The 16,334-nt window shown below is 38.1% G+C and overlaps 7 protein-coding genes across 7 annotated transcripts; 4 read left to right on the plus strand and 3 right to left on the minus strand. All coding sequences in view use genetic code 12, as the record gives it.

Annotated features, from left to right (window-relative positions):
* Window positions 1-36: 36 nt before the first annotated feature.
* Window positions 37-1,014, plus strand: KGF56_002132 (mitochondrial 37S ribosomal protein mS43; the record flags this gene model as incomplete). Its single annotated transcript, XM_049323328.1, has 1 exon — window positions 37-1,014. One exon carries the CDS (start codon window positions 37-39, stop codon window positions 1,012-1,014), a length of 978 nt encoding a protein of 325 aa, XP_049180792.1.
* Window positions 1,015-1,099: 85 nt separating this feature from the next.
* DBP5 (ATP-dependent RNA helicase) lies at window positions 1,100-2,710 on the minus strand (the record flags this gene model as incomplete). The annotated part of the gene is made up of 1 exon (XM_049323329.1): window positions 1,100-2,710. The coding sequence occupies one exon, from the start codon at window positions 2,708-2,710 to the stop codon at window positions 1,100-1,102; it is 1,611 nt and encodes a 536-aa protein (XP_049180793.1).
* Window positions 2,711-3,079: 369 nt separating this feature from the next.
* RPS15 (40S ribosomal protein uS19) lies at window positions 3,080-3,791 on the minus strand (the record flags this gene model as incomplete). Its single annotated transcript, XM_049323331.1, has 2 exons — window positions 3,080-3,495; window positions 3,779-3,791. 2 exons carry the CDS (start codon window positions 3,789-3,791, stop codon window positions 3,080-3,082), a joined length of 429 nt encoding a protein of 142 aa, XP_049180794.1.
* A 441-nt stretch (window positions 3,792-4,232) lies between these two features.
* Window positions 4,233-4,574, plus strand: RPP2B (ribosomal protein P2; the record flags this gene model as incomplete). Its single annotated transcript, XM_049323332.1, has 1 exon — window positions 4,233-4,574. The coding sequence occupies one exon, from the start codon at window positions 4,233-4,235 to the stop codon at window positions 4,572-4,574; it is 342 nt and encodes a 113-aa protein (XP_049180795.1).
* A 1,470-nt stretch (window positions 4,575-6,044) lies between these two features.
* Window positions 6,045-7,103, minus strand: KGF56_002136 (uncharacterized protein; the record flags this gene model as incomplete). The annotated part of the gene is made up of 1 exon (XM_049323333.1): window positions 6,045-7,103. The coding sequence occupies one exon, from the start codon at window positions 7,101-7,103 to the stop codon at window positions 6,045-6,047; it is 1,059 nt and encodes a 352-aa protein (XP_049180796.1).
* An 822-nt stretch (window positions 7,104-7,925) lies between these two features.
* On the plus strand, window positions 7,926-9,851 carry ZCF32 (Zcf32p; the record flags this gene model as incomplete). The annotated part of the gene is made up of 1 exon (XM_049323334.1): window positions 7,926-9,851. The coding sequence occupies one exon, from the start codon at window positions 7,926-7,928 to the stop codon at window positions 9,849-9,851; it is 1,926 nt and encodes a 641-aa protein (XP_049180797.1).
* Window positions 9,852-10,146: 295 nt separating this feature from the next.
* On the plus strand, window positions 10,147-16,266 carry SEN1 (putative DNA/RNA helicase; the record flags this gene model as incomplete). The annotated part of the gene is made up of 1 exon (XM_049323335.1): window positions 10,147-16,266. One exon carries the CDS (start codon window positions 10,147-10,149, stop codon window positions 16,264-16,266), a length of 6,120 nt encoding a protein of 2,039 aa, XP_049180798.1.
* Window positions 16,267-16,334: the final 68 nt, after the last annotated feature.

Genomic DNA, 16,334 nt, shown 5'->3' on the forward strand with positions numbered 1-16,334 from the left:
TGAAAATCTTTAAATTTGCAAAATCCCATCAACCAAATGTTACCCAAGATTAGAGCTTTAACCTTTAAGCGTAACATATCGAGGTCATTTGCTCTCCCGGTAAACCAAACACTAGAAATCTTGAGGGCGACAAATGCAAATTTTGAAGGGTTGTTTTCACACAAGGCACTATCTCAATTATGGTTCAAACAAGGTGAATCGATAGTACTAAACTTGAATCAGCATTTGAGTCAGACGTCGTCATCATTGACGCAAGATAAGGACTACACTTTACAGGAACTTGTTTCCGTGACTATTAATAAACCCGACTTGTACAATATCCATAAGAATGCCGCCAAGTTGTACAATTTGACCACTTTTTTTGAAAATTTAAGACCATTACAGATAGGACCGGTTGAACTTGATAGGCCTGGACCAGAAGCCATGTTACAAACTCCAACCAACTCGTTTTTGAATGTTCCAACAGATGAAGGTTTTGTTGATTGGCTTGAGGATTCCTTTGGATCCATTACAGAGTTTAGAAATTTATTGATCAATACTGCCAAAGCTATCAAAGGAGATGGTACAGTTTGGCTCGTTGCAGAGAGTACGTTAAGTGATAACTACCTCCAAAAAAATATCTCATTATATAACCTGGCTCCAGCATTTTCCAATTTATCCATTGTCGCTACCTACAACGGAGGTGTTGTCAATGATTCTGAGCGGTCAGGACAGATCAAAAGAATGAAGTCGATGTTTGAAAAAGAAGAGGAAGACATGGAACCAACTCGTTCTAGTGATGCTGATAATGATGATCTACAGCTAGGCACAACAGAGCAAGCAGAATATGAGACTGCATACCTTAATAAAAAGTTAGTTCCTGTTTTAGCCATTGATGCTTCACCGCGAAACTATCTTGTTGATTACGGAGTCTATGGCAAGCAAAAATATTTAGAAAATTGCTGGGAATGTATTGACTGGGACGTTGTATTGAGAAGACTTCCTGAAAGGTCTAAGCAGGCTATCACCATGTAAATAGTAATAAAATGATAATAAAAATAAATTTATTAAAAAAAAAAAAGGAAAAAAAAGAAAAAAAGAAAAATGTACCTATTTACTTCTATGTAACTTTCTTATCTTTAATGACACTGGTTACAATTCTTTCAACTTCGTCCCAATCCTCAGTGGGAACGCGAGTCAACTGAATACCCCCAAAGTAAGACTGAATATACTCCATAGTTTGGAGATCTCTCTTACTAGCAACAAACGATATTGACACACCAACTCTACCAAACCTACCAGTTCTACCAATTCTATGTAAGTAAGTGGAAGGATCGGGGAGTCCTTCTTTGGTTCTAGGTAAGTCGTAGTTAACCACCATAGAGACTGTGGCAATATCAATACCTCTTGCTAAAACGTTTGTAGTAATCAACACTTTTGATCTTCCTTCTCTAAAATCATCAATCAATCTATCCCTATCAGCAACCTCCAAACCACCATGCAACACGGAAACCGCATGACCCTCTTGCTTCATTCTCATATATAAATTGTCTCCTGTTTGTTTCTGCTCAACAAATATAATCGATGACCCAATTGTCAATAATCCATACAATTCACACAACACCTCGAATTTGTGCTGTTCCGAATTACAGTCCATGTACAATTGCTTGATTCCAGCCACGTTCAACTCCTCTTGCTTAAGAGCCAAGGAGTTGGCATTGGGAACGAACCGTTCTGCATACTTTCTGACATCTGAGGGGAAAGTAGCACTGAACAAAACCAATTGACAGCTTTTTGGCAATCTTTGTTTCACTCTGACACATGTATCGCCCAATCCTTGTGACTCCAACATATTATCAGCTTCGTCCAAGACAAACACACGGACATTCGATGTGTTGATGTTTCCTCTGCGAATAAGATCCATCATGATTCCCGGCGTTCCTACAAGAACCTGAGCATGTACATCAGTGCCTCTTGGCACGGAATCCGGCACAACTAGTTGATAGGTGATTTTGGAAAATTTTCCCATAGTCTCAACAACTTCCATGGTTTGTCTTGCTAGCTCTCTTGTAGGTGCTAAACATATACACTGTGGTGCTCGTACATTTTCATCGACTCTGGACAACATGGTTAAAGAAAATGCCGCAGTCTTACCAGTACCAGATTGCGATTGACCAATCATATTTCGGGGTGGGTTAGAAATCAACAATGGCAATGCTTTTTCTTGAATTTTTGATGGTTTATTAAATTTCATTGCATAGAGTCCCTTCAATAACTCAGGCTTTAATCCCAATTCTTCAAATGACTTGACAGAGTATAGCGGTGAGTTTGGATCTGCTTGTATATCTGCTAATTTAACTTCAACTTCGTAATTGCTGCTGATTAAATTGGTTTCAGAGCTTTTCTTTCCTTGACCTTCTTCTTTTTCTTCTTCTTCTTTTAGTTCCTTAGTGACATTATCCTGGACCTCTCCATTGGGCTTCTTGGGCCCCTCTTCACCAGCCTTTTGCACATTCTCGCTGCTCCTACCGTCCTTAGATTGCTTGCCGCCCAATTCGTTTTCCTTTGCATCTAATTTGGAGTTGGTCGATCGATCATCCTTAATGGAAAGATCACTAAGAGACTCGAGTGCTTCCTGGCTCTTTACTGCGTCTTTTGGCGATGATGCGGAAACTGTAAGACTTGCAAGCAACTCAGATGCATCTGCATCTACTTTCTTCTCTGACGACATATGTATATTGGAAAAGCGAATAGCCGATGGTCGACGGAATAACCTTTTGATTCCTTTAGGTTTTTTTTTTTTTTTTTTTTTCTTTCCTTCTTCCTTTAGCAGGAAAGAAAAAGATGAATAATTTTTCAACTACGTATATGACATATGTAACAGATTTACTCTTTACTCAGTTTATATTGAACCTGTATAAACTATAAATTACAAAAGATCAAGAACGGAGACCAATGGCCATTACTTATGGGAATGTAAATGGTATAGGTTTATCCGTGTTGGTGTGATTGTTGCTATGGGACGTTGTTTTTGTTCGTGTTGCTGTTTTGTTTTGTTTTGTTTTCTGTCTTTACTGATGTGTTGGAATCTTGGCTACATCTATCTTAATGGTATGAATCTTGATGAAGCGTTACCAGCTCTACCGTGTCTCACAGGGGTATATGTAATGGAAAATTCACCCAAGTAATGACCAACCATTTCCGGTTTGATTTCAACAGTGTTGAAAACCTTACCGTTGTAAACTCCAACAACTGATCCAATCATTTCTGGAACCACAATCATGTTTCTCAAATGAGTCTTGACAACAACTGGTTTTTCATTTGGTTCAGTGGCAGCTCTAGCAGCTCTCAATTTCTTGATCAAACCCATTGGTTTAGCATCCAAACCTCTAGAGAATCTTCTTCTTACTCTGGCTCCACACAATTTGGTGAATTCTTCAGTTGGCATTTCTACCAAATCTTTCAAATCAACACCTTTGAAAGAGAATTGTTTGAATGTCCTCTTCTTTTTTTCAGCTAGAAAAAAGGGGGGTAAAAGTTAGTAATCTTGCAACATGAGGTGAGGAATAGAAAAAGGGAATGACTTGAAAGACAACTTGACAAGTTACGTATCTTGTTCCTCCTGAAAAAAACAAACAAAACACAACGTAATTCCACCCCTAAATGAAAAAAATTATCCCCGTATTCGTATCAAAGACTCTCCATTTTCAAAACTGTCATATCACTCCCTCTTCTTCCAAAAATAGAGCCACTGTTAAGCCTTTTAGCAATTTAGGCTCAATAGGAATATTTCACATACTAGCGTCAACCATATTGTTTGTGTGTTATAGTACTATACTCCTGTTTGAATGAAAAATCGAGTCTCAAAGAAAGTGAAAAAAAATCTTCTTACTCTCTCTCAGTACAGTTTTGTCACTAGCTGATTTCGCACTCATTGAAACAAACTCACTCTGTAAGCGAAAAAAAAAAAAATTACTGGCGCTTGGTGCGCTGGGACAATAAGGTCGTGCATAAAAAAATGGAATACGAGAGACCTAGCCCTAATCAGGTGCACGTGCACACAAACAAATATAACTGCTTCTTTTCTTTCTTTTTTTCATTCTGCAGTAACAACTACCAAACACTGAGGAAGTGAAAAAAAAATCTCTATCAAGAGTATTTCATAGGTCTTTGATCTTTTCACAACCAAAGGATAGTCTGCCGTTTGTTTGCTTAAAAGTGATTATTCTCCACAAATATATTTTGATATAACAATGAAATACTTAGCTGCTTACTTATTATTAGTGCAAGGTGGAAATGCTTCACCATCAGCCAGTGACATCTCATCATTATTGGAATCAGTTGGTGTAGAAGCTGAAGAATCAAGATTATCTACCTTGTTGAAAGAGTTGGAAGGTAAAGATATCAATGAGTTGATTGCAGAAGGAAACACTAAATTCGCTTCAGTCCCATCAGGTGGTGCTGCTGCTTCAGGTTCAGGTTCAGGTTCAGGTGCCGCTGCTGGCGGTGCTGCTGCCGAAGAAGCAGCTGAAGAGGAAAAAGAAGAAGAAAAGGAGGAATCTGATGATGATATGGGATTCGGTTTATTCGATTAGAAAAATGTGAATAATTTCGTCAAATAAAATAAAGAGTCAGTATCACAATCAAACCCGTGTGTGAATAGCATGCATGTCAAAATGATAAGTAAATTGGTTTATCTTGCTCTTCAATACTCTTGTAATTTTAGCCAAATCAGCTCTACAATGTTTTGCCCAAGTTAAGATTAAGCGTTTGAACCATGTTCCTTTCGCCTAAGGGAAGAGATATCTAATTCATGGTGCACTATAAGAGATGCAATGTCTCTTGGCTAACTTTTGTCCACACTCTCTTAGAAGTGGGAAGGATGAGAGTGTTTTTTTTTTTTTTTTTGCCAATTATTGGGCGCCAAATATCGGGGGAAAAGAAAGCTTCCTTTAGTATAATGGTATAATTCTTTTTCCTTTTTTTTGTCAGGTAAAGCTTTTATAAACAGTTTTAATTGTGTGTATCCACAATTGGACTAGCTATCTTAATCACTAAGATTGGCATGTGTTTGAATTACTACATCTTACACATTCCTCGTGAGTAAATTGTTTCCATTTTACAAGTCTACAATATTCTTCACAACGTCTTCATTTGCCACAGTTACGGTTATATAAGCGATTCAATTTGTTTTTCCGAAAAAAAAAAAAAAAAAAAAGAAAATAATGATAGAGTATAAAGCCGCGCGAAAACTGACATTTAAAGTACTAATTGATTTGTATATTGAAACCGGAATAATTCTATTCTGGTGGCCTACTCCAAATGGAGACGTCAAACGTGTGTCGAGAATTTTGAGTTCAAAAGTTGCAAGGCAATCAGCTTTATAGAGACTAAGACCAAGAAAAAACGTAAAAGAACGTCTTTAAACCTTTTGGGTATAGAGCAGAGACAATCTTTTTGGACATAGAGCAGAGACAATCTTTTTCGGCCAAATACAATTTAGAGGAACACATTTAATGACAGATACATTTTTCTCTGCAAGAAGGCCAGAATGAGAAAAGCATTGCTTGTTTTACCTCATCAATCGATCCATATAGCTGCACCTATTCCAGTAACATCAAACAGCAACAGCAATAAAAAAGAAAAAGAATTACTGACCAATGATATATGGACCGGTTCTTTGTTCGTAAACATATAGAACCCCAGATGAAATTTTGAACTAAGAGCTTTTTTTTCTTCTTCTCAAACTGGCTTAACTTGTTCTCGAGAATGGCTCAGCTTTGTTATAGAAAAGCACTAATCTTCCAATATCCTTTTGCCAAGGAGTTAAAATGCTCAAGTCATAAAAATATAGAAAACTAACATCCTAATTGACATAAAAACACAAACTTTTTATTCAAAATTATGATTGCATACATAAATTTCCCAAAGAGTTTCAAACAATACGCATAAAACTCTTTCTTTTCTTTTCTTTTCTTTCCTTTCCTTTTTATTTTTTTGTTTTTGTTAGATTCTCCTCTAATAACTTCTATCTCCGTATCTCAGCTTGGACCTCATAATGCAAATTAATCTGACATTTTTGGAAGTCTTTTATCCAACAATCCACCTTCTTTCTTCTCTTTCCCCTGGTCAACAAACTTTTTGCCAAAAAAAATCACCAATAACTTTTCGTATAGCTTGAAGAGATAACCGGCAGCCACTAATATTCCACCACAAATTGTACCTATCCTGACAATAAACTGAAAAAAGGGAATTCTCTTTTCCCTAATAATCATCTTTATTGGTTCAAATTCATATCTAAAGTATATTCCAGGTATTCCTTGTAGCTTCCTTGATATCTCATCTGTTTTAACCACATAATGGTTTTCAGTCAAGGAGTACTGGTTAGTATCCACCTCCAAGCCCAACTTTTCATACAACGTGGGTACTACTCGAGCATGATAAACAAAAGCCTGTAGTTTTTCATTGGTTACTTTACCAGTAGCATCAAGAGGATTATTCAAGTAGGGGAAAAAGTCACCATAAGAAAATTCTTGAATTGCATGGGTAAAATTAAGCGCTTCAAAGGGTACATGCAGTCTATCCCTGTACCCGAACCCCTTTCCTGTAATGCGAAAGTCGCCCTTGACTTGATTGACCGGTATAGAGCCAAATATATGACAAGCAGGGGCACCCTGGTTGATTCTCAGACTCAGCTGTCTAAACTCAGCTCTTAAGCTTTCTTGTACCACCTCATCCAAATCGGGAGTTTGGTGAAAATCAATGGGGTTGTTGATCTTGAATCCAAGCGGTATAAAGAAATTAATTCCTTCGAAATTCAATGTTTCTCCCGCTAAGAACCGGTCCCGAGTGATATCCTCAACGTTGGTATGAATGAAGGCACACGGCATAGCTACTATCATATCGATATTGATTGTGAGATCAGATCGCACTACATTGTCAACAACAAATTGCCTATCCACGTATCCACCAATATATCCACCAATCTCGATCCATAGTATGAGTAACCCAAAAAGATAAGTTAATATTGTCGAGAGCCCGCCTCTTTTAGACCGCACCTGATGCTGCGGATCAACTTTTGGAAACGCATCAAAAGTTTTCACTCGTTTCGTGAAAGATTCCATGAAATAGTATAGGCTTCAATAGTCACTGGCAATCGTACTTACATCTAAATGCCAACTCTTTTTTTTTTTTTTTTATTTTTTTATTTATTTTTTTTTTCAACCACGTTACTATATGGTTTCCCTAAGAATGGAATCACTTTATCATTCCAGAAAGGACTCATTATATGTATATTTCTCTATTTCTATGAAATTGGTACTCCCAAAGTATTGTAATTGATCCATGTAATTGGGTTCCTATAGAATTGGCTCCATATTATATCAACCAATAGAAGCTTCGAAAACGGTACTTATTGATCTAACCTATTTTAGTTGGCCGTTTTTTTTTTTTTTCAAGATCAAGAACTAAACAAAGTTATATCAAATAGCTCTTTTGTCATATGGTGGCATCTTCCTACCACCACCACCACCACCACAGTTGCAGGTACCCTTCAGTAAGATGAAATTACAGTATCACCAAGAGGGTAAGATTTTGTTCCATCATATACCATCACCCCGTAAACTCAATATTTGTATGCTCTTTGGCTAAGGGGAGGGGGAAAAAAAAAAGAGCATATAGTAAAATAAAATAAAATAAAATAAAGTAGACTTAACAAAAATGTCATTTTTATACTCACCTGTAAGAGGTATGGAAAACAGACGGGTTTGGTTTGCAGAGGTTCACAATAGATGGAGGAGAATAACAATAATAATATAAATAAGAAGAGGAAGATCCAAAGAAGCCGTAATGGCTGTCACGTTTGCAAGCGATTAAAGATAAAGTGCGATGAAATAAAGCCTAGATGTGGATATTGCGTTAAGAAAAACCAAGTTTGTGATTATTCGATGAAATTGAAGTGGGGTGGTCGTCCATATAAAGATGAGAACAAGCGAAGAAAAGCTGATCAAGTTTATGGTACTACCGGCAGTCGAACAATAGCAAAAGGCTGCAAGAGGGAAAATACAAAAGTAATCAATGACGACGAAATAGATACAGAGCTGCTGTTGCCGCTGTTATTGTTGTCCCCAGCAACTGCCTCGTCTTTTCACACTTTTGTCACGTCAAGCTACTCATCAGTCTTACCGAGCGCGTCTGACGACGAAACTGGCACTAAAGAGTTGAAACAGTCGACAGATGCTGTTCACGCTGCAAGTTATTTTTACGGACTCGAGCTGCTTCAAGGTGCTATTGACCAGATGAGCAACGGAGAGACACGTCAGATTTGTTTACAAGACCTGAAGATCTTGCGGGAGTTTATGTTGAAGATTGATGAAAATGACAATGCGAGCACATTGTCGCCCACCGACACTTCTGCACCAAGCCTGTACAGTCAGGATCTTGAAAAGATTGAGGAGTATTTGTCCTTGCAAGTACCCAATTTCACCATGGAGCTGATGCCGCTTGTTTACACCCCGCGTCACAGAGCATATGAAAATGACTTTTGCCCAATTCTACAACAACAACAACAACAACAGCAGCCAAATGGTTCAAGTTATGAGATGTTTTTCAATTCAATCCCGCCTTCGCTAGAGGCATTGCCTTCGCTATTGCTAGAAGTTCCGTTTTACAAGAGCTTGTTACATTTTTGGGTTAATGTTGCATCACAACATTGCGTACCAGTGCCTTCCCATATATACAGAGAGAATCCTTTTAAAGTATTGCTTCCTCAGATGGCTATGGAATATCCTTCCATCTTAACAACATTATTGGCGTTCTCAGCCAAAATGAGGTCACAATTGATTGGCTCGGATGATGTGCCTGATGTGATCATTGATACACTATTATCTAGGTCCTGTACTGAACTATTGAAGCTACTTCAAGACGAGTCAAAAGCAGCTTCGGATGAAGCTTTAACTACAGCTTTGCTTTTATCATGTTTTGAGACCCTCAACTCAAAGGATTTAAACAAACATCGCGTGCATACTATTGGAGCAAGACAGATGATCAAAGCAAGAGAAGCCAATTTGCTACCAAAAAAAAGCGATAAGGACGTGACATTTTTCCTATTGCGATGGTTTGTATACATGGACGTTATCGGAGCTCTCTCGGCATCTTCGAACTCTGACCAATATCTTTTGATAAGTGGAGACGCTGGTTCCTATGAACCAGTTAACTCGTTGACAACTTTGAATGTTGCAAACCAAGTGGTGATGAATAGAAGTAGTCATAATATTGATCTCTTGATGGGGTTTGACTTGAAACTTTTGTCGTATTTTGTCAAGATTACTTTAGTAGCCCGAAAGACCACGGCGTACTTAAAGCAACCGGGGGCAGCCCCTAAAACCATTCCACAGGAGATTATTTGTGAGGCATTGGAGATTGAGAAAGCGCTACAAAATGGATGTTCGGCAGACATTGAGTTTATTGAGCCGGGAAACCTGTTGAAAAGGAAGGAGGCTGAAATTCTAAAATGCACAAATAAAATTTTTTGTGACTGTGTCACAATTCATTTATACAGACGAGGTCTTCGGGTCCCAAGGAACTCGTCGCTTGTTCAGACCCTAGCCAGAAACGTTGGTTTGTTAGCAAAGAAAAATATACCTGCAAAGTCCACTACAGAAACGTGTTGTGTATTTTGTTTTTTCACTGCTGGATGTGAAACATTGGATATTACAATGCAACAATTTTTTGAAGAAAGATTTAAGGGGTTGAGTGATTTGGGTAATATCAGCGCAAGAAAAGCTTTGAGAGTAATGAGACAATGCTGGACTACTGGAGACGATTGGATAGATGCCGCAGAGAAATTGAACTTGGATCTTGCTCTCTTTTGAAAAGCAGATCATCATCATAATAAGATTTGACCCTGTATTAAAAGATAAAAAGGTTTTTTTTTTTTTCTTCTTCAAATAAACAGCTTAATTTTAGAAATGGTTGTAATATGTTGAACCAAAAAAAGGCTCCCCCCTACCCCTTCTACCTTTGGGGCATTACTTCTCTTTTGAGCAAACATTGGTACTACCAGACCTGAGAGCTCTGTTCACTTTGAAACTTCGCGCTTTCTTTTTTTATTTTTTTATTTTTTTTATTTTTTTCTCTTCCTTTATTACATGCATCATCATCTTGGGTATGCAACAAGGTGGCCTATCTTTGGACGAAGATAAAGCATACAAAGAGGTAACTGCCTTAATTTTCTCATCTTTAGATGGGGCGAGCGATGCTCATGAACTTGCTCTAAAAAAAAGTCACGAATATTTAGTTCGGTGCTCCAATAATTCTCATTGGTTTTGTAATGAACAGATTTATCCCATATCGATCTATTCATTGATCTTATTTTCCTTCCCCAATAATGCTCTAAGCCCGAGTCTAAGACCCGGTATGGCGACTAGTTTGAAAAGTTGCCAAGCGTGTATTAAATACTTCAATATAGGGAAAGCCGAGTTGAGACTCAATTTTGCTACAAAGAAGCTAATCCCCATAGAAAATGTACAACAATTCACTAATGCTATAAATGAATGGGAAATCGAGGTGCTATTGCCGTTATTTGATTCGGTTTATAAACAAGTAACCCAAGAAGATCAAGCGCCAGATTCAAAACAATTGGAAATATGTTTCCATTGGGTTTTGAACAATCCTCAGATATTGCGACAATTTTCACTGATTAGGGATAAGTTTGGTCTCATGGTTAGCAAAGTGCGAGTTAGTCGGACAAAATGTATTCCCAAAGACTTGCTTCCGGGGCTCATATACCTTTTGTTTGAAGCCTCGGGAGATCAGAAGTTGTGGGCAATACAATGGGTAAACGAATTAAGACAAACGCGTGTTTTTTACAACGAAAAAGAACTAAGCGAAGCAGTGATCTTGGAGTTTAGCGTTCATTTGTATCGTATTGAAGATCCTTCTTTTTTCAATGACCGCAACGCTGTTAAGTTTTGGGAGGTTTTCAACATATTAGTGGACTTTATTGATGACAAGGCATTGGTGAATAAACTCAATGCTCCAAAGGATATTCATATTATAAGTCAGCATAAAAATTTGAGATTATACCCTGTCATGAGATTACTTGGGAACAGTTTAATGTCACATTTAAATGAGCCATTACCTGTAATGTTGCAGGTGTTTTCCAAGTTTCTAAGTCGATTAAAATCCCAGTTTTGGGCCACTACTCCGCAAATACACCCAATCGAGTTATTGGAAAGAATCATTACAAACCCTTCATTCTACCGACAACTCGAACGAGGATCCATGGAACAAACTACAATAAATGATTGGACATTGGACGATTTACTAACATGGATGGTACTATTGATCGACACAGTACATGTGTCTCAAAAACAAATTGCATGCATAAAGTTGAGTTCTTTTTTGTTAAAGTATACCGCTGGTGGATCTGAGACCGTTAATGACACCAGAGCACAGCGAGAGGCTTATTTGCGAAATTTTGGATTTAGCCTTTTGAATCAGAGCTTTCATTATGATCATGACTCCACGGACAATGACAAGTATGTCGAACTATTAAAAGTAAGAGACTATAGAGCAAATATTGAAGGCGAAAGCGAAACTTTGGTGAAAATGGCAATGAATACTTCGGAGGAGGGAGTCATTAACGAAGCCACTGCTCTTCTAATAAAATGTTTGAAATACGATATATTGATATTGGTTCAAAGTAGCATATTGCTTTCCAAAGAGAAAGTTCCTGTTCTTTATGATACTTTTCCGGTGCTATGGAATGCATTGAATAAGCTGAAACTAAACTCTAATGTTTCATTATCAAAAGAAATCATTAAATGTTTCAAGAATCTAAACCTGGTCATTTACTTCAACCCTTTGAAGAATGGCGACACAAAAAAGGAGATAACCGAAGCCAAGAAGCAACACAACAATTCGGTGGGAATCATGGTGAAATACATTAATCTGATTCTTGGGAACATCAGTTTAACACCACCACTGAGAATAAGCGACATCATTAATGATACCGATTGTTTAACTTCATTGTGGTCATGCATATTTTTCCCTCCTTCAAATCAACCAGCTTTGGACCTCATAAATGAAGTTTACGATGGCACGGGGCGATTTGAGTTGGTTGAAGAGGGGTTGCGACTCAACCTAAAAAGCACTTTGGTAGCTATCAATTTTAACTTGAAGGCATTAACTCAACTAAAAGCTTTTGAACCAAGCCCCAAGGCCGTAAGAGTTCTCATGGATGTCATTAAAGCATTAGCTGATCCAATAAGCCCTGTCCTATTATCACCAAAGGTATCACATGCTCATCTGGATATTGTTGTATTCTGGAAAGACTGCCTTTTATTTTTGGTGATGTTGTACGATCAAGCAATCACTTGGGCAGGTAGATACCATATGCACGAACTAGTTGAGTTCACCAGAGATACCTTAGATTTGAGTCACTTGATGTTGGAGTCATTTCGGATATTTTCAGATGGAATCAGCCCCTACGAGGGTAAAAACTGCAGGAAAATGCTTTTTGCGCTGTTTATGGATGCTTTTAACTCAATGATTGCTTGGTTGAGGTTGGGTGATGTACCGCTTTTAAATTCTTGCGTTGACTTGGTATTAAAGGTTTTTGATCTAGCAGCGGAACAGAATTTCTCTATTGAGGATACTGTTTTGGAAAAGTTTGCAAAATTTGGAGTCAAAGCTAAGAAATTTAACAATAAATTATCGGAATCACAAAGGAGCCAACTTTTATCAAAAGCCAAAGAGTTCAACTCAACATTAGTTGAAAAGATTGTCGATGAAGCGAATGAAAATAGAGAAAGAAAGAATGCTGCTCTTGCGGAAGAAAACATGTCAAAAGCAACAACAACAACAACAGCAGCAGCAGCAGTATACGGATATAAAAATCAAGTCGTTCCAGCTGCGTCATCAATGGGTGAACAAAAACAAAGCAGTTTTTACCAAAAATCTCTTAAAAAAGATGTTGTTGCCTTAGTTGAAGAGCATGGTTCGAAATATGCTCTGAGAAGAGACAGGGAAAAGTCAGAGCTAATTGAAGAAGTTGCCCCCTCATCAAGAAAAACGGTTGGAAAACAACAAACGTTGGGAATGTTTGCCAGAGCATCTAGTGAGCCTCCGGTAGCCCCACCCATGAAGAGTATCAAGGGAACGAATAGTTTAGATACAATTCGTAAAGACTTGAAAGTTGCTAGAGCAGCTGCGCCTAAAATTGAAAAACCTCCAGCACCTTCACGGCCGGCAGGTTATAATCTGAAAAAGGCGCCACCAGTGATTGGAAGATCCCTCAATACACTTAAATCCAAAAAAATTGAATCGGACTCGTCGGAGGAGGACGATGACGATATAGACATGAGCGACTTATTTGTTGAGAAAAAGAAAAAGGGAAAGATAGTGGAGATAGATCTCAATGGAAGGGAAATTACGCATTTGAACAGAATAAACGAAAAGAAAGCGTTCGAGAAGGAAAAGTTGGAAAAAGAGAGAATGAGCAAGAGATTAAATGTAAACCTTAAACCATTATACTTGAACATTTTAAGATGGAACTACAATTCAAAAAGCGAGTTCCCCACACGAGATCAACTGATTTACGAAAAAGTTTGCGATTCATATGACAATGTAAAAGATTATGTGAAAACAATGGAACCTTTGCTAATGTTGGAATGCTGGCAGGCTATCCAGTCCTCCAGAGACACAGTAATGGAAGTGCCATTTGAATTGGTAATCGGTAGCAGGACAAGCGTAGACGGTTTTTTTGAAGTTTATACATCCATAAGCAAAAAGACAATTGAAGATAGAAGATTGAATTTATCAGACTTGATTGTTTTGGCATGCCTGAATGAGGCCATTGTATCTCCAGCAGAGCAAAGGTCATTTTTTAGATTAGAAAGCACTCCGACTTGTTTGGCAAAAATTACACTGATCAATTCTGCTAATCCTGAGTACGCGGATGTAACTATTCGAGTTTATCCAAGCGGCCCAATCATTGGAGCTCTCACGCCAAAATCGAATATATTAGGTATGAAAGTGATGCAAATGGTTACAGTGGAAAGAGAATTCTCTTCGTTGAGAGGGTTAGAGTATTATGACTTGGCAAGCGCCATTATTTCGGCACGACCAAACCCACCAAAGGAGGTGAATATAGAGGAATTGGAAGACATGTACAAAGTATACGATGTTAACAAGTCTCAAGCAAGGGCTATAAAGGGTACATTTGAAAGCGAGGGTTTTTCATTAATTCAAGGTCCTCCAGGTACCGGTAAAACCAAGACAATATTGGGTATTGTTGGATATGCTCTTTCGCATAAGAAAAATAACAAGATCATTGAGATGCCTCTGAGGAAAAATTTGCAACAACCTTCAGAAAATGCAAAAATATTGATCTGTGCTCCAAGTAATGCTGCGGTTGATGAGTTAGTGTTAAGGTTGAGAAACGGTGTAAAAAATTCAAAGGGTGAACATATGGACTTAAAAGTGGTGAGGCTTGGAAGAAGTGACGCCATCAACGCCGCGGTTAAGGACTTAACTTTGGAAGAACTAGTTGAAAAAGAATTACAGTCAAAACAAGTGGACGTTCAAATAGATCCAACTATTCGAACTGAGCATTCTAAAAAAGTGAAAGAAAGAGACCAAATCCGGAAAAGGTTGAGTACCGAAACCTTGAGTCCAAAAGAGATTGAAAAGCTTGAAGAAAGGTTACGAGAAGTGAATCGTGAGAGAAGTGAACTTGCCAAAAAATTAGATGATCAGAGGGAACGTTCGTCTATTGCCTTTCGAACGCGTGAGATTGGTAGAAAAAATATACAGACTCGGATATTAGATAGTGCTCAAGTGCTTTGTGCAACGTTGTCGGGATCTGCGCATGAGCTAATTGCTAATCTCTCGGTAAAGTTTGATCAAGTCATTATAGATGAAGCATGTCAATGTCTCGAGTTGTCGGCCATTATTCCCCTCAGGTATGGTTGTAAGAAGTGTATTATGGTTGGTGACCCCAATCAACTACCACCAACAGTGCTATCAAAAGCTGCTAGCTCTTACAATTATGAGCAAAGTTTATTTGTTAGAATGCAAAAGAATTATCCAGACTCTGTGTATCTTTTGAATGTCCAATACAGAATGCATCCACAGATATCTCAATTTCCAAGCAGGGAATTTTATCAGTCCAAATTAGCGGACGGCCCAGATATGGAAATCAAAAACAAAAGATCATGGCATGAGATTATGCCCTTGACCCCGTATCGATTTTTTGATATTGTTGGTAGACATGAAAAAAATGAGTTGACGCGTTCCTTGTTCAATACAGAAGAGGCGAATATTTGCTTGCAGCTCGTTTGCAGATTGATTGAAACGATTCCGCAACAGCATCTTGCTGGTAGGATAGGAATAATCTCGCCTTACAAAGAGCAAATACGCACCATCAAGGATGTGTTTGTTAGAAGGTTTGGTAGAATCATTCTAAGTGAGATTGATTTTAACACAGTGGACGGATTTCAAGGGCAAGAAAAAGAAATCATTATTATGTCTTGTGTTCGAGCAAGTCCTGATGGAAACGTTGGGTTTTTGAGTGACGTGCGTCGTATGAATGTTGCACTTACACGTGCTCGTACAACACTTTGGATATTGGGGAACAGGACGTCGTTGTCGAGAAACAAAGTGTGGAAAAGTTTATTGGATGATGCGGAGAAAAGAAATGCCATAACTAATGCATATTCCGGGTTCTTAGCTCAAAATTCGTTCCTGTCAACTTTTATAACCACAGGTAAAAGGACTTCAGACGAAATTAGTGAAAACACGTTTTCGGTCAAGAAGCCAAAAATGACAAATGTGTCAACGACCTCGAGCAATAGACAATTGAACAAGGTCAATAACAAGAGTAGCATCAGTAGCAGCAGCAGCACTCTCTCGGATAATGGTGGTGGCCGTGTTATACGACCTACTTCTTCGGGAAAAATTGATATGCCATTAAATAAATTGAAAGCTGCATCTGCTGCTGCTAATAACAGTAACAACAACAACAACAATACTAATAATAGTAATCAGTTTGAAAACGAGCAGAATGAAGATCTCATAGATGTGAAAATGAGAGGAGGTGATAAGAAGAAAAATGATACTCCTCCAAAAATCTTAAAGCCTACATCTTCTGGTACTCTTCCAAAACGTCCACCCAACATTAAATCGCCTGGTATGGTTTTACCACCTAAACCCAAAAGTGTTAGTAGTACTGGTAGTAGTAGTAGTAGTAGTATTTTCATTCCCAGAGGACCTAAGCGGAGATAGCTTACATTTTTTGCATATATATACGATTTATAGATAAATAAGAAAAAAGTAGCCTAAGATCTCCTTTT

The sequence above is a fragment of the Candida oxycetoniae genome (assembly GCF_023343755.2).
Source record: "Candida oxycetoniae strain CBS 10844 chromosome Unknown scaffold48, whole genome shotgun sequence".
Taxonomy (NCBI): domain Eukaryota; kingdom Fungi; phylum Ascomycota; class Pichiomycetes; order Serinales; family Debaryomycetaceae; genus Lodderomyces; species Lodderomyces oxycetoniae.